The sequence below is a fragment of the Neovison vison genome, chromosome 9 (assembly GCF_020171115.1).
Source record: "Neovison vison isolate M4711 chromosome 9, ASM_NN_V1, whole genome shotgun sequence".
In the NCBI taxonomy this organism is placed as follows: Eukaryota; Metazoa; Chordata; class Mammalia; order Carnivora; family Mustelidae; genus Neogale; species Neogale vison.
In genome coordinates this window covers 90,815,599-90,837,233 of record NC_058099.1, presented here as the reverse complement: position 1 = coordinate 90,837,233, position 21,635 = coordinate 90,815,599, and the positions used below count along the sequence as shown (strand labels likewise).

Below are 21,635 nucleotides of genomic sequence, written 5' to 3'. Positions count from 1 at the left end.
TAGATGTTTTCCTTCAAAGCAGATGTTCTTTCTACTCTAGCACACTGTCTACAATTACTTTGTCCTCTTCAAGTCAGGGCGGAACCTAAGATCAAAAGATAAACATGTATGATCAACAGCTGATGGTAACTATTTTACTTTAACTTTTTATTTTTTTTAACTATTTTACTTTTATATTTTATCAACCATACACCATATTCTTTGTTACCCAGAAGATGTGAGGTACTGATGTCCTTATGGTCTCTTGAAATTAAACAGATCTCTCTACAAATACTAGAACATATACCAGCAAACAAATGTTCCTTTGTTAAACCACTCCGATATATGACTAATTCATCATCACATCACCAGGAGAAAATGAATCAAGGAAAGTAGCTAAATTCCAACTGTGACAAGGAGAGGACAAAAGGATGCTAAGGAAAAGTCGGAGAAAAATCAATTCCTTATTAGCCACAATGGGATTCCAGAAATGGCCCAAAGCCAGCAGACACCTGGTAATGGTCATTGCATTTGCCAACTGTGCCTGACAGAGATATGTTTCCATGCCTCTAGAAATACGTCCAAGATCGTTTGGATTGGTTAACCTCCTTCTCCGAAATACATTCTGGTGACCACAAGAAGAGAGGTTTGAGATAAAGCTATGTGATAAACACAAGAAAGGCCCTTTCATTACAGAATACAGTCATTGAATCGATAGCCAGACTAAGCTAAATCCTCTTGCTTACCAAACTCTCACTACTTATTTGACAAATGTCTATTGAAAACATAAAGGAGGCGAGGACATAAAGACAGACAAGCCACAATCCCTCTTTTTAACAAACTCGCAATCTACCCGGGGAAAATGTTTAAATAATCAACTACGATGACACATGGTAAGTGCTACTATGCAAGCGGTCTGAATAAAGGACTCCTGTAGGGCTGAAGAGACATAATCCTGGCTTCCCGAAGTAGTCAAACAGCCTTTGCGTGTGTGCACGGCACTGCCAATCACAATGGTGACAGCATAAGATGTGAACCTAGCCTCAGCGAAGGCATGGAAGTAAAGCAGGAAGACACAGTAAAGTCCAAGGACGGCACAGAGTGTGTTGTGGCTGGGAAGTATGTCAAATGCTACAGACTCTGATGCTTCTACATTCAAATGAACATCAAAAAAGTAGCAAAGCAAACCTGATAGTAAGTAGCAACTGACACTCTGCCTTAGCGTCTGAAGGACATGAGGAGGTTGTGGCCAACTGCAACAGGCTCACCCCGTCAAGAAAAGCAGAGGCTGGGAGCCCCAGCCAACTGCTGCCGTGCAGAAATTTACCATCCAACCCTTTCGATTTTTCAAGTGAAGACAAATCCAGATTTCCATCTGAACTTTCTAAGTTCATCCTGACTTTAAATGTTTACCGAACATATTAAAAACAGTTTAAGAAACATTTTATAAGCCAAAACGAAATCTGTCTGTGAGCTGCCATCAGCCTGGAAGCTGAGAATATACAAGCTCTGATGCCGAATGTAAGGACGAGGAAAAGCTGGTAATGAAGGCTGGGGACAGACTGTGAAGGTCCTCGAATACCATACCAAGGAGTCTGAACCCCAACCTGACCCTGTAGGCATCATGAAATAAGATGCACAGATGCGTATTTCAGAAAAGCACCTCTCAAACTGCGTTTCCAAGAAGTGTTGCTGAGGGACGCCTGGGGGGCTCAGTTGGTTAAGCAGCTGCCTTCGGCTCAGGCCATGATCCCAGCGTCCTGGGATCGAGTCCCACATCGGGCTCCTTGCTCAGCGGGGAGCCTGCTTCTCCCTCTGCCTCTGCCTGTCTCTCTGTCTGCCTGTGCTCACTCTGTCTGTCAAATAAATAAGTAAATAAATCTTTAAAAAAAAAAAAGAAGTGTTGCTGAGAAGTACATGTGAAATGACTGGCTAGTGGCCTGATGAACACAGGCTACAGAAGAGACTGAAAACAGGGTAGACCAGCAATGGAGTCATCATAATTGTCCAGGTGAGAAAGAAGACACGAAGAGCAGAAGATGGCCATTAAAGAGAGCACAGTTGGCAGAGGCTGTGAGAAAGAGGGAGCAGCAAGCGCAAATGATGGAGGACCCACTTGGCGACAGTCCAAGTGTGCCCCAGAGCTCCTCTGCTCAGGGAGGACTCCAATCTGTGGATTCTCTCTTGCTTCATTTCTCTCGTGGATTTTTCAAAAATCAGAATTACAGTATCATTCCCCTCTCAACCCAAATATGGCTACCACGGCAGCTGACTTTAAAAAATCAGTCTCTAAGTAATGAAGAGGGATGCTGTGATGGTTAACTTTGATTCTACCATTAAACTTGACTGGCTACAGGGTGTCCAGATGAAACATTAGTAAACACTATTTCCGAGTGTGTCTGTGAGATGAGCACTGAAATCAGTAGACTCCGTGAAGCAGACTGCCCTCCCCAGTGTGGGTGCGCATCATCTGGTCTATAGAGGGCCCGTCTGCAACAAAAGGTCTTTGCCCCTCTTTGCTTCCTGTCTGTCTGCTTGAGTTCGGACATCTCACCTAATCTTCTCTGGCCTTTGGGCTGGGATTTAAAACTTTGGCTCCCCTGGGGTCTGAGGCCTTCAGACTCAAGCTAAATTTTATCATTGGCGTTCCTGGGTCTCCAGCTTGAAGCAAGCAAGACTATGGAACTTTTCAGCCTCTACAATCATGTTAGTCTATTTGTTACAAGAAATCTCTCTCTATATAAAATTTTCTGATGGTTTCTCTGGAGAACTCTAACTAGTACAGATGCTTTCCAAACGTCTAAGGAATTCAGCACATTAATGAGAGCATGAATTCAGTCTGGTTAAAAAGAAAGAAATCTATCCCAAGAATGAAGGTCACCTTCAGTAACAGAATACATTCCTAGGTGATGCCTAGGATTTGGGCATGATGAAACACACAGACACTGACGTTTCTGAAATCCTTAAACTGAGAGCTTTGTTCACTTGGCTCTTCTTATATATGTGTTCTACAAAAACAGCTTTAAAGGTATAGCATTTTCACAAAATAACTGCCTTTTTCTAATACTTTTCCCTTTTTTCCTTAGCAATATTCACCTCTGTTTAATAACTGCTTCAGTTAACAAGTCTGGCAGAATTCTCTTCTGTTAATCAGCATTTTCAGGTATCTTTTTTCTGTCACATTAGAAATTCACTTCCATGTTTTTACAGTTAATACAATACACAACCTGAGTAGTATGTGATACTACACTCAACTACGCTGTCGCCATGCACCCAAAATGGGAAATTAAAACCTGTTTCCATGAAGATAGAAGTTAAAATAACATCAAATTGCTTCTGTACTCACACACAGTTGTGCCAGAACTCAAAATTTAGGTGCTGGTCATTTGTGTGAGTGAGCTTAACCATTTGATCTTCTTGTGGGTCTTCTTGGGCCTGCAGAGACCAAAACTTCACGATGAGGAGACTCGGCAAAGTCTGCAGGGCAGTGTCCAGAGAGATAAGATATAGGGAAATGGACAGAAGGACCTGGAGGGCTGCAGGGAGAGGGCAGGCTAGGCTAGCATACATGAATGGGCAAAAAATGATGATCTGATACAACATTAACAGTAGCCTTTGACATTTTAAAAATTTATACTGTTTCTTCTTTACTACAAGAGCATCATATATCTCCCCACCTCCCCAAGCTAGTTATGTATTGGCTCAATTATACATTTTTGTGTGCACGAACACACACAATACAGCTGTATTTGGCAAAACAAAAACAAAAACAAAACAAATCCCCCCCAAAAAACAAAAAAACAACCTTAATGGATTCGTATGGTGTTACTTTATACCTTAACGTTACTGAAACTTACTATAGGTTTCATAAACAAACTATCCACTTTAGGGTGATGGAAGGGAGAATGAAAGAGGGCCTAACAATGCATAAATGTCCCTACTTTTAAATTTACGGCTAACCTTATTCCTTTAAGTTTATGCCACAAACTTAAGCTATGCCATAAACGTAGGCAGTCTTTTTTTTTTTTTTAAGATTTTATTTATTTATTTGACAGACAGAGGTCACAAGTAGGCAGGGAGGCAGGCAGAGAAAGAGGAGGAAGCAGGCTCCCTGCAGAGAAGAGAGCCCTATGTGGGGCTTGATCCCAGGACCCTGAGAGCATGACCTGAGCCAAAGGCAGAGGCTTTAACCCACTGAGCCACCCAGGCGCCCCCTTAGGCAGAGTCTTACAAGAAGTATGTATCAGAGGACTGACTGAGTGAAACCCACAGAAAACAGAAACTATGTCACATTAAATCTTCAAGTCAGATTCCCTTTCTACTAATCTAAACAGAGAAAAGTGCTATTATGATAGTATGTTAAGGACAATGCTAAGAGGAATAACAAGGAAATCAGTATGTCATGCCTTTGGCAACACTCCACAAAGAGATTGTTTTTCACCCAACTGTAAGCTTCTTGAGTAAAAGGAACACATATTATTCATCTTTTTATCCCCACAGTACTTAGAACAGCTTCTGGTAGGAGTAGGCTCATGGTAATGGCTACCAAACTGGTAATTAAAATTCTCTAGGACACAAAGTTCTTATTCAAAATGAGCCTCCAGGCAAACTGAGCACTTCGGAAGGTATGGCTGTATATGGGAACAGGTGGCTTTACAAAAACAGTTAAGAACATGAATTGAGTATTCTACTTTTTTTTTTTTTTAAACCTAAAAAGCAAAGGTAATTCATGCACAAGGGTGCTTAATATCTCAAATGGGGGGAAAGCTAAGAAAAGAGACCAGGTAGGATGAACAGAGATTGTCCCATGCAGCAAGAGCTGTCTCAGAGGAGAAAAGAAGTGGAAGCTGGGATGGTTTTCTTTTGCTTATATCAGCATAGAAAGAAGATACAGAGGGCCCAAAGCTCAGCAGGGATTCACAGCACAAGAGCACCTCCATAAATCACTGAGCTGGGTCACAGTGTAACTAACACCATCATCCCTCTGTTATCCCATTTGGTCTGCTACCAAAATGAGTTCTGGAGCTTTTAGAGTTCCTAAAGGATTAGAAACCAGAAATCTGAGCTTGAAGGAACTAGAGTCCTCTTCAGTATTTTTCCAACTTTCTTTTACAGCCCTAGGATGTCTTCTTCGAATAAAATTTTATAAATAACCATGATACATAAACAAGGTAAAATCAGAACTGCTCTGATGTACTGTCCAGGCTTCAGTAGGTAGCCTGGAATCCTGTATCACTATGGAGGCAAAACGAGAAAGTACTGACAGGTTCAAACTCCTCATCTGACAGAGAGGTTATGCTGCCACCCAGGCAGCGAATGAAAGAGCCAGAACCCAAATCCAGGAATGCCAACACCCAGAGAAGTTTCCTCCCCCTGTATTCCATGCGGTTTCTAAAAAACAAAGGAGGAGGACAGAGTTCATACTCACCATCTTTGTTCAGCCATTGCTTTCTTGTTCTGTACAAAAGGAGCTTGTTGTGGACATAAGGTAAGAGGAACTTGACACACCAGCTCTCCACACCAAGTTTGTTTTCAACCAGGACTATGGGACTCCGGTTATACCTAGCTTCAGGGCATGGGATCAGGCCAATTTCATCTCTTAATATGTAAAACAAAAAGAAGAATTCAAGATAAGACTATTTGTTTTTTCAACATTTTTCAAATCCTACAGACTATTAAAAAGAAAAGTTAACATATTTCTCTTTCTCTTTTTTTTTTTTTTTAAAGATTTTATTTATTTATTTGAGAGAGAGAGACAGTGAGAGAGAGCACGAGCGAGGAGAAGGTCAGAGAGCGAAGCAGACTCCCCATGGAGCTGGGAGCCTGATGCGGGACTCGATCCCGGGACTCCAGGATCACGCCCTGAGCCGAAGGCAGTCGTCCAACCAACTGAGCCACCCAGGCGTCCCTCTCTTTCTCTTTTTTTTAAAGATTTATTTTTTGTGGGGGAAGAGGGAGAGAGAGGAAGGGCAGAGGAAGAGGGAGACACCCTTCAAGCAGACTCCCTGCTGAGCAGAGAGCCTGTTGTGGGCTCAACAGCAGGACTCTGAGATCATGACTTGAACTGAAATCAAGAGTCAAACACTTAACTGACTGAGCCACCCAGGCGCCCCCATATTTCCCTTTCTTAAAAATATTATTTAGTTTACCTGCTAGATTAGTAGAAATTTTTAAAAAAATGTTTTTTTAATACAGTCAAGAGTATAGAAAAATTAGTATGCTGACTTGCTGATAAAAATGAAAACTTGTCTTTGGATGGAATTTTGAAAATGTCGTCCAAATTTTAAATTGCATATACTCTGAGCCCCAGTGATTCCACTGATCAGAAATTATCCTATGCCAAAATATGCCAACAGAATGTTTACTGCAACACTGCAACAAAACTGGAAACAATCTAACTATGTATCAGTATAAGAGGGGTAGAAGAAACAGCGTAATCCATGTGGTAGAGGTGTACAAGGCAGAGGTGGTAGAGACAGATTCGCATATGCTGGTATGGAAAGGCTGTCAAGACATATAAAATCAGAAAAAGAGCAAAATACTAAGTATATAGTGTAAAGCATTTTGTATAGTTTTTTTTTTGAAAAAGGAGCCCAAGAAATTTGGGGGGAGACAAAGTATTTTATTTTTATACAGTTTAAATTTCCTAATCATTTGGATATATAATTTCTGTTTTAAAAATATGTCAATAAATGTACTTATACTTAATCTATGCAGAGGAGAAACAAATTATCAATAAAAGTTGCCTTTTCAATAAGATAGGACCATTTTTTCTTCTTTATAATCATTCATAAGTCATTGAATTAAAAAAAAAAAAACCACATACTGATAAATGCTGCTAAAACACAAAATACATTCCAGAATTTAGGTCATTTTCATTTAAGGCAGCATCCATGTCCTTCAATCTGCCTCCCTTAAATTGAAAATTTATATTTGAGGCAAAAATTTAATAAATGTACAGCAGCTGACATACACAGTAAATGAACCAGCAAACATAAAGATGGTTTTGCAAAAACTGCACATGCCTTTCAATTACAAAGATGTTATGATAACTGCTTACATTAAAAAAATAAAAAACTGGTTTTCAGAAGTTATGTATGACATTTTCTATTATGTCCCTGGAATTCTCCAACCAAGAACAAAGTAGTTTGGTAGATACAAGAGGGGGAAACAGGAACAATTACAGGTTATAAGAAAAGCCCTCTTAGGCCACCATCACAAATTGGTGGGAAGCTGTGGAACTACAATAGAATCTCTCCTGGAAACTCCACACTAGATAGCTCGGACGTAACCTACTTTCTACTGATCACTTCATTAATGATATAGGGACTCATCGGTAAACAAGGGTACTCTATGGGTTACATCACTAACCATTGGTTCAAGCTGTTTTCACTTGAAGTAGATTTTGAGACCTAAGGCTTTTGGTCCTGACAAAATTTGAAAATGGTCTTGACTGGCTCACGTGATTCAGAGGTGTTCTAACATATCACATCAGTACATTCTGTGAATACCAGAAGGTACGGAGTACCATGTTAAGTTCTGAAAATGCAAAATTAAAAACAAGGTGGTCCCAGCCTCTGAAGTGCTGATAGTTTTGATGCAGACTGTATCAATATCTATAATAAAATGTTAACACTTTGCCATTCCAGTAGTACAAAGTTTTGTAGGAAGCATGAAACAATGCTGAGCACATCTGAGCTCAACATCCGGTATTTTAAAATGTTTTGCATTTGTATTTGGTTAATGTGACATCTACCTAATTCACCATTAGGACACCTAGCCATGTCCACAGCATTTGCCTGTATCTCTGGTATTTTCTGATATTCAGGTCTTACTATATAAAATAGAACATTAAAAAATTAAGCTAGAATTAAAGAAAACAGCAAAATTATTTTAAGAAAGTCTATTTTCCGAGATCTAATAACCACTTAAAACACTTCAAAGAACTGCCTAAGTCAACAATATGAATGCTAGAGTAACAAGAATAAACAAGAATAAAAGATTCTACCTTTTGGTACAGTCCATTTGCGAGGGAGGAGCAGTTACTCAAATTCACAATGTAAAAACCTGCCTTGCTCATTATTAACGCCAAAAATAAAATGTCCAGTTATTAATTCAGTACCTAAATGAAAGGACAGAGCCATCTGCACAAATAAAAAATACACTTCTTTAGTTGGGTACCATTCTTTCAAGAACTAATTAAAAAAAAAAAAAAAAAGCAACACTGTCTTGATACAGCAGATGCTCAGTAACTGCTCCTGAAAGGTTGATTATTACGCACTTCAGTGAAAATATTCAAATAAATGGTTTTCAAAGAATATCCCTTCTTGACTCTCCTAAAGAACATTATCTCTGACTTCCTTCTAATGCAATGGATCCAAGTCCTAGCTCTGTCAGGATTTCATCTACATGGGCCTTATCTATCATTTGGCTTCTACAGACCTTAATTTCCCCATTTGTAAAACGGTGGAACTGCATTACATCTCTAAATAAGGGAAATGGACTGCTAGGTCTCTTCCAGCTTCCAAATTCTGACTGAGAAACCTGACAGTTATTCTCATGGAAGTGGCCATATCACGGAATGTAAAGCACTAGGGAAAACATCAGAGAGAGGTAGTAGGATGTAGACAAAAGTGGTCCATCTTCCAAGGTCCAGGGTTCTAGCTAGCCTCCGTTCTACCACTGAGTCAAATGGGAATATGGCAAGCCACTTGTCATTGGGATCCTTATCTGAGGAATAATAATGCCTCTTAGGAAGAACAAATATTAAAAGGTAGAGCATGTGGTAAGCTGGAAGTAACAGGCAAAGATGCAGTGTATTATCTTTAATTCAGTCAAGAGCCTGAGGCCAACCAGAAAAGTTTTTTGATTAACAGATGGCAAGGTGAAGCAAAAACATTAAGCCTTTGTCAAGTGACTTGACCCTAAAATACAGTGCTTTGCTGCTTCCTAAAAATATAATCTGTACTTGATAAAGATAGGTAGGTCAATAAGCTTCCAAGTTAACAGCGTATTTGACTTCAGAGTTCTCCTATGCTGAGTCCCTCAGGTCGTAGTCCACTTTTTTTTTCACATAATTTAGAATAGGATTCTAGAATCATTAAAATTGGGAGGGGCCTCATTCCCCCCAGTATCTCATTTTGTCAGACAAGAAAACTGAGGTCCACTGAGGATAAGATGATTACCCACGGTCAACCGTCACACCACTAATGCTAAATTAAAAATCTGGATCTCTTAATAGTCAACCCCAAACCCAAGATACTGAAGATAAAAAAAATCAGTGAAAGCAAGCAGGATTTAGACAAATTCCTTCTAGATTTCTGGCTATTTAAATTCTAATTTTATATGCAAGAAAAGTTAGAAAACTCAAGGTGGGGGGTACAAACTAAAAGTCTGTCTATCCGTCTACACTACTGTTTGGGTATGCACCCTTTTTTTTCTAAGTGTTTTCACAGAAGTGGTATTGTGGACATGCTCTCCTACAGTGTTTTTTTTTTTTTTCTTTTTATTCATTAATTTTTATTTAAATTCAAGTTAGTTAGCATACAGTGTCGTATCAGTTTCAGAAGTAGAATTTGGTGATTCATCACTGATAAATAACACACAGTACTCATTACATCAAGAATCCCCCTAATGCCGTCCCCCATTTAGCCTATCCTCCCACCTACCCCCCTCCAGCAACCCTCAGTTTGTTCTCTACCTGGGAGTCTCTTCCGGTTTGCCGCCCTCCACCTACCCCCCTCCAGCAACCCTCAGTTTGTTCTCTACCTGGGAGTCTCTTCCGGTTTGCCGCCCTCTGTTTTTATCTTATTTTTCCTTCCCTTCCCCTATGTTCATCTGTTTTCTTTCTTGAATTCTACATAGTGAGTGAAATAATTTTTATTTCTCTGACTTATTTCACTTAGCATAATATACTATAGTTCTGTCCACGTTATTACAATGCTACAATGCTTTTTTAGAATTTAACAATTTATATTAAACATCTTCCTCCATAATTATTTTTTATATTTTTAATGGCTGCAAGAAATGTACTATATATACCAGATATATCTCCAGTTTTTTCCTTGTGAAATAATGTCAAAAGAGAAATTTCTGATTCTTTTGCTACCACTAAATTACAGTCTTTTATATTTTTAGGTTTCTGAGAATTAGATCCCTAATATTTAACAAGGATACTCAAATAATTACCTACATTACCAATGTCATAGGATTGTTAAAGACCTGAAGGTTTGGGATGGTGAAAAAGTTCCAATATCCTCAGATACCACGAACCTCACTTACTACGTTACTTTTAAGGGCTGCTCCAAAAAAAACACCACAATGGAATGAACCAACACCTTTACTTAAAAAGATCATACAAGCACCAACAGCTTTCTGAGTGCTTCACTTCACAATGGAGACCCACTGACTTCCAAATGAAGTTCAAAGTTCAGGTAACACAGACATTGACTTTACTCCTGTTTAGACAGCTTTTCTTGTCTGCAATTTCAGAAACATCATCAATTAAGAGTAGGCTCGCATATTATTTTCAAAAGTAGTATCACCCAGTCTCCCCTTTGGGAGGGAAGAATGATCCTAAAATATACTAAACTGAACCCAGTAATATGGAGTGACCATACAGAAAACTCAGCTCAAGGATTCAGGAAACAGCAAAATCTTCTTATTCTAAGAGTTATTTGGGGGGCACCTGGGTGGCTCAGTCAGTTAATAGTCCCACTCTTGATTTTGGTTCATGTCATGATCTCAGGGTCGTGAAACAGAGCCCTGAGTCCTATTCTGTGCTCAGAGCAGGGTCAGCTTGAGATTCTCTCCTTCTCTCTCTACCCTTCTCCCTCCTCGTGTCCTCTCCCTTTCTCTCTCTCAGATAAATAAAAATCTTTTAAAAAAGGGTTTTTTTCCACTTTCAAACTGGAATTCTTTCCAAAATGACTAAAAAGTAAAGTTAGCAAAATATCTAAAGGAACTGACCCTTTCATATTGATAATTAAAACTTTGCTGGTGATCAAGATATTTCAGAAACCTCATGGTCTTTCTCAATTCTAAAGAGTACAACTCCATGTATTGCTGGAATGGTATGACTGGACATATTTTAAAAACAGCTACAAAAACTGCTACTGTCTATTAAGTGTTGTGTGCAGGGCTCTGTGTTTCATTTATTTCACACAAGGAATTTAAGGTAGGAATTTTAACCCCTTTTATAGATGAAGAAAGAGTCTTGTCTAAGTCTACCAGTTACTGATTGATAAGCTAAGATTCAAATCCAGGACTGCCAGATTCCAAATCCAAATTTTTACAACTATGCTATTATTTAAATACATAGATAAAAAATGAAGTGTAAGAAGACAATTCAGACTTGTGGTTTCCTACTCTTCAAATTCAATTTAAAGATGTGCTTTTCCTTACTACTCCCTTACTCCAAAGTTATCACTGGGGCCTAGTCACTGCCTGGGAAGGCTGTTTTCTCTTAGCCAACTCATCCATCCCTTATGTCCCAATTTAGTTGCTATTTCCTTAAAAGATTTATTTTGAGGTTCCCATTTAAGTTAGGCCCCTCTGTTATTATTCCTTCAAAGTGTCCTTCTAATTCTTTCAGGCTCCTTTCATATTCTGTGTGTTGGTTTGTTCTACTGGGCCAAGGACGATGTGTGGTATGTGCGCCCCACTCCTAGACCTGCACATCCAGGGTCTAGAATTGTATCTGTCAAATACAGGTGCTCTTTTGCTGAATGCATACATGGAATGAAAGAAATTAAGCCACATAGTCAAGGACTTCCATAACCTGACTCTACTATTATCTTCTCAATCACATTTTGCTACTTTGGGTTAATTCACAGTTTCGTGTGGAGGTCCTTGGCTCTGTCTCTGAGACTGTAAATCCTACCCAGCCTTCAATGTTCAGCTCAAACCCGCCTCCCTTAAGGGCCCTGGCCTAGACACAAAAAGCCTTCTTCCTACGCCTAGTACACTCTCCCAGCACTTGCTCAGTCCAGCCTTTATCACCAGCTGCCTTGCAAGGTTAATTCACTGTGCATGCAGGTGGGTCTTATGTCTCCATCCAGAGCTACACACTGGGCAATACAGTGGTCACTAGGCACATATGGCCACTATGTATAAGTTAATTAACATTAAATAAAATTTAAAATTCAGTTCCCCATTCACATTAGCCACATTTCAAGTACGCAAACATACTAAACAGCACAGACAGGACAATGCCACCACCACAGATACTTCTGTGCCTTGAGTATAAGAACTATGTTTTATACTTCCCATTCTACACTGTGAGGATAGTACCTATAACATCTCATCAACAGTGAGAGTTCAATTGATATTTTAAACAGTAATAAAAAAAATAACTTGGTGGGCAAGAGACTTTTGATATGACCCTAATTATACCATAAACAGCTCTCTTCCATATCAGCATAGGCCTATTTAGTAAGCTACTGCTAGTCCCTGGGTCAAGCCTTCAGCGCTTTTTCCAATGGTATTCTCCAAGAGTCAACCGTACAAAAATTCGTATGGTATTTTTCAACTTATAAAGTATTTCACATTCACCATGCAGTTGGCTAATATGGTTTTCTAAGGAATACAGAAATTCAGGTTAAATCTAACATTTAGCTAGTGGCAGCTTAGGGCCAGACATTGGGCAAGGTGATTTTCCTGCATTCTCATCAACCTCACTAGATCAAAAGGAGAATGAAGTTGACAGAGGGTAACCTATCCACATCTACCAGTAATAAAATCCACATCTTAACCAATGTATGTTCGACTCCTCCTGGGTAGGCATTTTTACAGAAACAAAGTCAATATGTTTAATGGAGTAGATGATGTCTAATAAAATTACAATCTATCTTGTGTGTAAAGAAAAAAGGAAAACTAAAAGAATGAAAAACTTTTTCCTATAATACTGAAAAGTGTAATTAGGTAACTAACTATTGAGATAAACAATGTCTTCTTTTTTTCTTTTAACCAGAAATACAGCCTATTTATTTTGGAAGTAAGAGGGCTAGATTAGGGGAAGAAGTACAGGCAATCAAAAAACAAAACAAAACAAATTCCAAACCATAAGACATTTTTCAAGATGCCACGTAGTAATATTATTGAAGATATCATTATTATATGAAATATATACCACAAAAGCGCTGAAAATTAATATTAAACAAGGAGTTAAGCTACTTAAATTCTTTGCACCTGTATTATGTATCATTTCAACTTTCAAATGATCAACTTATTTCAACCTTTTAAATCTTTGAATGACCCAAATGTTTATTAGTAATATTAAATTATGCACTGATAGAGAGCATGTGAGCTTTCACCATGAAAAATATGACTGGGGCATTAAAGTCCTTTATGAGTGATCCAGAAAAACTGAGATGTATTCCAAACTGTGCTCTCACCCACCACACCAGTGAACACTCAATCTGTTTCTTCAAATATAAAACACTGATTTTTAAAAAAAGATTTATTTATTTGGGAAAGAGAAAATGGCGGGGGGGTAAGGGAGAGGGAGATGCAGACTGCCCGCTGAGCAGGGAGCCTGATGCAGGAGCAGGGCTCCATCTCAGGTCCCTGAGATCATGACCTGAGATGAAACCAAGAGTCAGATACTTAACAGACTGAGCCACCCAGGCGCCTCTGATGTGCTTTTTCAATCTACCTTAAAGAAGAGAAACTGTGATCGCTGTATTTATTAGGCTTCTAATCTCTGCTACAATTTCTTCAAGAAAAACAACATCAGTGATGAGAAAATAGGCCATTCCCTTAAACAAACTTTTTTTGAGGTTGTCTCTTACTTACACTGAAGCTCTCATTCTCAAAAGGGGACTGAAAGACCGATATACAAGGCATCAAAGCATTCTTTACAAGACCCAGTACCCACTATGGTTACTGCCAAGAAAACATTCCAAACAATCATTTTTAAAAAGGCAGCAGCGACAAGGGGAAAAGAAGAGGACGCTCTCAGAGGCAGGTGTGTTTCGAGGCTAGCAGCGTTTTGTTTTTAATGAGGCACTATTACAGGTCTCCAATTGTGTACCGCAGGGAGCAAGACATCTGAGGTCTTAATTTTTATAAGCACCGCTTTGAAGGAAAAGAAGCCTTCATTTAGATGTAAGGTTGGTACCTACGGTTTAAAATGCATCAAAAAGCATAATTCATGTGTTCCCGTTTAAAAAATAAAATATTAAAAAGAAAACCTTCACGAACAATTAGAGAAAGTGAAAATAACTTAAAAATGGATTCCATGTATCTTTCTTTTGCGGTGAGCAGGGAGAAAAAGAGAGGAAGGGAAATTAAACATTCTTGCTTCTCCCTCCTCTGTTGTATATTGTAGACATTCCTTTTAATAGCTTCCTTTTTCACTCGTTACACGAAGGCAAAAGTGTTAAAAAGAATACAGTCTCTTCTGGTATCTTCCCGGAGTACTCCTAGTACCATGCAAAGGAAGGAGGGAGCGAGACGCGTGTCAGTCCTGGGGTGTCCTACTTACAGAGGGCGGCAGCATCTGGATTCGAGAAGAGTTAAAATGTTCCCCGTAACTATGAATCAGCTAATGCTAAAAAGTGCCAAGGTTGCCTGGGCTTGACACCAGACGCATCCTGTGCCTACAGAAGCTACACTCCTGTGAATGCTCTGTTCACCTTCAAGGCACACTGCTCCGTCGGAGTCCCTCCACGATCTTGGGACAAGTGGGGCGAGAGTCAAAAGCAGCCTCAAACTAGCTCTAGCTAGTAAACTGGCCCACTCACTGAAGGAAAGATGATCGGTGACCCCCCCCCCCACTACCGGTCCGGGATGAACCTCCCAAGAGTTGTGTTTACAAAGCATCTGCAGGACCACAACGTGCGTGCCCGTGTACCTTACACGAACGTAGGCTGGGGACACACGCGTGAAGTCCTTCGAGTTCCGTGAAGTCCCGGGGAAGGGGAGCGAAAAAAGTCGCTCGGTTGTGATTTTCCGAGGTCACTTCTGGAGACTCGCCCGCGGGCGCGTTCCGGTAGCGGAAAGCGGGCCCTGCGGCGGCCGACGACCGTCGGGCCCCGGACCTCGATCGGTCCCCTCCGGCGAGGGGCGCGCGGGCCGGGACGTGCCCCCAGAGGTCGGCTCCAGGCTCGGCCCCGCCCCTGCCCGCCCCCGACGACCCCCGCAGCCGGCGGAGGCGGCGGCGCCGCCGGCGCGCGACTCACATGTGCGGATTCCTCCTGAAGGCGTTGGTGATGTCCTTCACCACCCGCTGCACCAGCACCGCCACCTCTTCGCTCGTCTCGGCCATGTTGGCGGCGGCCGCGGCGGCTCGGGCGCGCCTCCGGGAGAGCGCCGGGCGGCCGGCGGGAGTTCCGCGGGGGAGCGCGCGCGCGCGCGTGTGCGCCGGTTTGGCCGCGCCCCCGCCCCCGCCCCCGCCGCCGTCGCAGCCGCCGCCGCCGAGCACTTCCGGGTCACGCGCCGGCGGCTGGGGCGTGGCGCCCGCCTCCCTCCCGGGCTGAGGCGGACTGGTTGGTCCCCGACGTTTCGCTGGTAGCCGGGGTTCTGAGCGTCCGTGGAGATGCTGCAGATTCCTTTGCAAAGTTACTTGAGGTCGCTGTTTTACACATTTTATTCTAATTTCTGGCTCACTCGGGGCCGAAGAGGGAGGGGTCCTAAAGTCCCTCCTCCGGAGCCGGAGTCGGCGTGAAGCCCCCACCCCCACCCCGGCCCGGCGCGGCCGCCCTTTCTCAAGTGTTTGGGAACCGACTTTGCGGGGCTTCTGCAGAAAGTTTAACTGAAGTGCGGGTCCTCCGGAGCGGTTGGCCTCTGGGCGTGTGGAGAGCCTCTTCGCTCTCTTTGCCCGGGTGCAGGGATGGCGCGGCCCTCCGACCCCGGCCGCGAGGGAGCCCAGTGGGACCGTGTCCGCGACCTCCTCTGTACCCGCGTGCCAGTGTCGGCCTCTCGGCGGACATTTAAAATAATAATAATAATAATAATTTTTTTAAAAAACTTAGTGTGTTAAAAGAAGAAGAGAAAGGAAAGAAAAGTTGTTTCCCAGGATATGGTAGACGTGCAGAAATTTTTAAATGGATTTTCTGTGAGTTTACTTCACTTTGTCCATCACTTGATGTGCTTTGAAGGTTGCGGGTCAGTTTCGGAGTCAGAGATCCGAGACCCTGACAGAGTTTGCTCTTGATCGCCGTGAACCTCGCTACAACTGTGTTTTTTGTAAGAAAAGCTGGCTTTCCAGTTCATTTGGATTTTGAAATGCCTTCTGTCAGATGTCCCTTCACCCTTCTGTGATAGAGAAATCTGGGTGCTTTGGGTTCAGTTATCTTTACTCCTTGAGATCTAGCTTTTAAAAACTTTTTAAAAGCAAGTTCATGGTCTGTTGAATGGGAAATAATGTGGAGCGTTTGAAGGACGGTTGGCGATTGTGGATGTAAAAACCATGCACTTGTTGCGAAATTCATAAAGCATCGAATGAGAACTATAAGTGAGCCACATTCAGGGTACAGTATTCCCCGTGGGTATTGATAGAGGAAAGAACGTTAGGGGTTGAAGCCAATGGCCAAGGGAGAATTCCTGAGCCGATTCTATTAAAGCACGGGGGCAGGACCCATGGGCAGAAAGAGGTGCAGTGGGGCCAAGAGAAGTGGCCTGTTACATACTTTCAAGTTGAGAGGGGGTTAGGGATAGCCTAAGTCCCTAAGGAATTTTGGAAGCAAGGTTTCCAGGATGTTGTTGGGGCTAGCTATTGTTGGGACATGGTCGCTTATTAGTGTCTAATAAAACTTTCGTCATGAGACCCTTCAAATGTGTGTTGGTGGGCCATATGCTTGGAGGGTGATTGCCAACACATATTTTGGGGGTTTAGAGATAAAGGAAATTTCTAAAGGAATTTTTATATGTTAAAGTAGAGTATCCAGGGGTGGGGGTGGGGGTTGTCAGGCTAGGATTGCCTTTTTTTTCTTTTTTTAAGATTTTGTTTATTTATTTGACAGAGACAGAGATCACAAGTAGGCAGAGAGGCAGGCAGAGAGAGATGGGGAGGCAGGCTCCCTGCTGAACAGAGCACCTGGTGTGGGGCTCAATCCCAGTAACCCTGAGACCATGACCTGAGGCAAAGGCAGAGACAAAACCCACTGAGCCACCCAGGTGCCCCTAGGATTGATTGCCTTTGCCTTTAGCAAACTATTAATATCAAGGCAATTGAGTTCCCGGAGGAATGGCCCTCTGCCTGTTTCAAGGCATTGTCAGAATTTAATAATTTTTCTTCTGCCTTTGTTTCCAACATCAGTATGTTGATAAAAGTTAGACCTGCTGTCTGGACATTAGCCTTCTGGTTTTAAAAGAAATGAGCTAGAAGTTTCATGAAATTGTATAAAAGCAAGATGGGACAGGTTTGAATTAGTAAAATCGAAAAAACCTTAAGCTCTTGACAAGTTCTCAAATGAGGCAGTGAAGTGAGTGAATGTGTGTTTAGAGTCCAAGGCCAAGCATTACTTCAAATATCCTAGTTACTCTTAAGAATGTGATGTCAGTTCTTAAATGGTTTGGGTTATATATGATAAGTCTTCCTCTCCGTTTAAAGCCTTGCATCCAATCCTAATAAAGGTAGCAAATAACTCCTGACTTCTGGGGGCACCATACTAAAAAATACAATTTTTTTTCAAAGACTTTATCTTAAAAATTAGTGAGATTTTAAAATCTTAAAATATATTTACAGGGACAAAACCCCAAACTTTATCCTTCAATCCTGAAATAAAATTGGTTATCTAAGAAGATAATTCCTCTCTATGGTTCTGTTTATGCCTTCCCCACCTACACACACCTTGATGCACATACTCCTTCTTTGTACTCATTTGAAAGACATGAATTATATATCTCGTGTTTCTTCTAAGAGTTCACAAATGCTTTTACTCAATTATTAAGGAGCTACTATGTTTACAACTCAAATTTTTTAGAATTGGGGCATATTAGAACTGTGATCTAACCCCCTAAATTTGCAGATAAGGAAGTAGGTCCAAAGAAGTTCAGTATTGAAATTCATGAGACTTAATTATGATATGTATATAAGAATAGGATACGATAAATTTAGCGTGGTTTGTTGAAGGAATCAAAGATTTTCATTCAGGGATCTGCAAAATAATGAAATATTGTAAATAGCTTAAGTGCCCAGTGTTGGGAATTTAGGAAATTACAGTAAATCTGTAAGTTGAAATACTATTTAGTCACTTAAAAGCACATTAAAACTGGAAGAATATATACCAAATTCTTAATGGGAGTCTATTTATAGGAGAATTTTACTTTCTAACACAAAGAACAAATTATAATTTTCGTAATTTAAAAAGAATTTTTTAAGTTTATGTTAATAAAAAAGATCTATTTGTTAATTAGTTAGCTATTTCTTACTTATATTTTTTTAGAGATGTATTGAATTTTTTAAAAGATTTTATTTATTTAATTTATGCAGAGAGAGTGCACAAGCAGGGGAAGGCAGAGGGAAAAGGAGAAGCAGGCTCTTCGTTGAGCAGGGAGCCAGATGTGGCACTCAATCTCAGGACCCTGGGATCATGGCCTGAGCTGAAGGCAGTTGCTTAATGGTCTGAGCCACCCAGACGCCCAGAGATGTATGATTTTTAAGTGACTTTAAGTGACCTCTAAAGTATCTGTGAAAATATTTCGACAGTCTCCCCTTCCTCCCCACTCATGCTTTTCATATTATAGACGACTATTTGATGGTGGGGAAAAGGTAGATATGTAATGACAAAAAGAAATACCAAAACAGCATACAAGACAACCCAAATTATATATATAAAACAAATTATATGTAATATCAATGTAATCACATATACATCTATATAATAGACCAGGAGGATATAAAATGAAATGTTAATAGTTGTATCTGTATGATAGAATTACTAGAGATAATTAAGACCTATATATATTCTTTATGTTCTTCTGGGTATTCCAAACTTTCTATAACGAAAAACCTAATATATATGCTGATGGCCTTGCTAGGAAAGAAGACAAGATTATTTTTTTAAAAGATTTTATTTATTTATTTGACAGAGATCACAAGTAGGCAGAGAGAGAGATAGAGAGAGGAGGAAGCAGGCTCCCTGCTGAGCAGAGAGCCCGATGTGGGGCTCCATCCCAGGACCCTGGGATCATAACCTGAACTAAAGGCAGAGGCTTTATCCCCCTGAGCCACCCAGGTGCACTGCCAAGGTGATTTTAATGACAAACCTAGTAATTACTTTTGTGAAGAACCACGGAGAAACTTACTATGTTTCCAATTACACTCTGTTATTCTACTTAGATCACTATGATGTGTTGTTTATTTACTCCATTTATTTGAAGTCCATTTCCCATGGTAATGTTACATAAAATAGAGTGTAAATAGTACTAGCTATTATTACAAAAACAATAAACTTCTTTTCACTAAGAAAAAGTGTTCAATTTTAAATGCTTCATAATATTACCATTGTAACTATATAGTTATAATATGCCAAGCTTCTATTTTATCACTGTCATAAAATTTAAAATCCAAGAACTTATTAACAAATAGCAGAGAAATAATGCTTGTCAAAAAGCTACACTATCAATGTGTTTTTATGAATTCTTAAAAGTTAACAGAAGTAGTAATCATTTTTAAAGTTTTTATTATATTAAATACCACTTCAAAAAATGGAATAGAAATTAAGAAATGAATTTTAAATAACATGTGCATTAAACTTAGGAGAGTTTTGGTATACCCTTTACCTTGGTGTATGGGTTTATTTTTCCCCAAAACAAAACTTCGTAGACAATCAAGTACTACTTTTTTAAAAGTTACAAAACCATGAATACAAATGCCATCTATTCTTACACTTAGTTGTTATTGCTAGCCCTTCATTATTCTAATTGTTGAGATAAACAGGAGAAGATGCATATTATCTCATCTTTAAACTATGAAGCACTATATAAATTATGACTTCTGTGGATAAAGAAAGCCTCATTATGAGTAATGAGTAAAACAATAGTAAACCAAGACTAACTGAATCCTATCAATATGAAAATCTAAAACAGATTAAAGAAAATTATTATACTGTGATTGTAGTCTCCTAGTTAAAACGTGATTTTTTTTAACCTGACAAGTTTGATAATTGTTATCAAGATGCTAATCATGAAGATGACTTTAAATGACCAGTTAATGCTGATGTTAGAATCCCTGAGGATACAGAAGTAAGGATACTAGTTGCATAATAAGGTTTTTGTTGCTGAGTAAGTGATATTTTTGACATTTGATAGTTTGAAAATGTCATCCTTTTGCTTTGCCCTCTTCTTCCTTCCTGCCACAGAGGCCCAAGAGACCTATGATGTAATCTTCAGAAAAGAACAGAAGAAAACATCTGAGAGAAACACAGAGAAAAAGAGCCAGTCATGGAACTCCACGTGGAAACAGCTGGAGAGATAGGTATGCTTCCATGCTGCCATGAATGTTTCTCATGTATTGAAGATGTCAAATTGTTGTAGGAATTTTCTTGGTAATATGCCTTCCATTGGATGATGAAATGAAAGAAGTTCCCAATTATGAATACATTCTTAGGGCTCTTTTCTGCTTTACATTTTATTTATATTTTAATATAAATATTTTAACAGTAAAAACCATAGAGTTAGGTTAAAAAATCATAACTAAACATTTAGAAAGTTAGAAAAGTTTCATTTTGACTACAGAAGAGGTTGAGTCTGAGACTTCTTCAGTAATTGCCTAAAAGTAAGACAAAGCTGTACCTCCCTTTCTTTCATTTTACTTTAGTTAATTTTTCAGCTCGGAAATTTTATCACAAAAATTTACATTATTTCTCCTTTTTGTCCTGTTTGCATGTTTTAAGGCAGTGGTGAGACTCACCAAAATTAATGTTAGGTCAAAATCACCCATAGGAAATGCTGAGCCTTCTTTGTTAAATATTGAATTATGCTCTAACTTACAGTACAACATTTATAGAGAAGTAGATTCCCATAGTCTAAGTTTTAAGAAAATGCCAACAGTAACTCCCCAATTTGTCCTGACTTTAAGCACTTTAATTTCTATGGTAGGTCTCCTAAATCACCATCAGTGTACAAAAAGGATAGTGTGAAAGATGGAATACTGAGTTTCTAGAAGGAGAAGGCCAAACACCGCTCTTGAGAAGATGAGAGTCCAAGCATTGTACTAATTTATTCCACGAAATTTAGTGTTCCAGTGTATAAGACATTGTGCCAACTGTAGGGTATACAATGGTGAAGAAAGCAGATATCATTCTTGCCTTCTTGTGGGACTTACAGTGTGATGGAAGAGATACACAGTATTCAAATAAACAGACAATATGTAACAGCAGATTGTAACGCATGGCACAAAAAGGAAAAGGAAAATACCATGACAGACGATAACAGTGTGGGAGTAAGGGCAGAGCTTTAGACAGGGTGGTCGGGAAGTCCGTTGTGGGTGGTGACATTTAAGCTGAGACATGAAAGATGAAAAGGAACCAGCCCTATGAAAAGCTGGAAAAGAGCCTCACCAGCAGTGGAAACAATGTGTGTGAAGGTTCTAAGAAAGGAGCCTACATGGCATGTATCAGGAATTGAAGGAAAGCAAACTGGTAACTTTGACTGGCCTGACAGTGTTAGTAAAGTGATTTCAATCTTGCTGTTACCTGAATGTCAACTAT

At 40.0% G+C, this 21,635-nt stretch overlaps 2 protein-coding genes across 2 annotated transcripts in view; one reads left to right on the top strand and one right to left on the bottom strand.

Annotated features, from left to right (window-relative positions):
- PTAR1 (protein prenyltransferase alpha subunit repeat containing 1) overlaps positions 1 to 15,288 on the bottom strand; it is a 50,780-nt gene extending 35,492 nt beyond the window's left edge. The window contains exons 1-2 of the mRNA XM_044265932.1: positions 15,162 to 15,288; positions 5,408 to 5,577 (exon numbers count right to left, since the gene is read on the bottom strand). Of these exons, the coding sequence (XP_044121867.1) occupies positions 5,408 to 5,577; positions 15,162 to 15,247 (256 nt within the window). The 5' untranslated portion in view covers positions 15,248 to 15,288. The remainder of the gene's footprint in view (positions 1 to 5,407; positions 5,578 to 15,161) is intronic.
- A 178-nt stretch (positions 15,289 to 15,466) lies between these two features.
- Positions 15,467 to 21,635, top strand: part of CFAP95 (cilia and flagella associated protein 95) — a 167,695-nt gene continuing 161,526 nt past the window's right edge. Inside the window, exons 1-2 of the mRNA XM_044265931.1 lie at positions 15,467 to 15,549; positions 20,286 to 20,401. The gene's annotated coding sequence lies outside the window, so the exon portion shown is untranslated. The remainder of the gene's footprint in view (positions 15,550 to 20,285; positions 20,402 to 21,635) is intronic.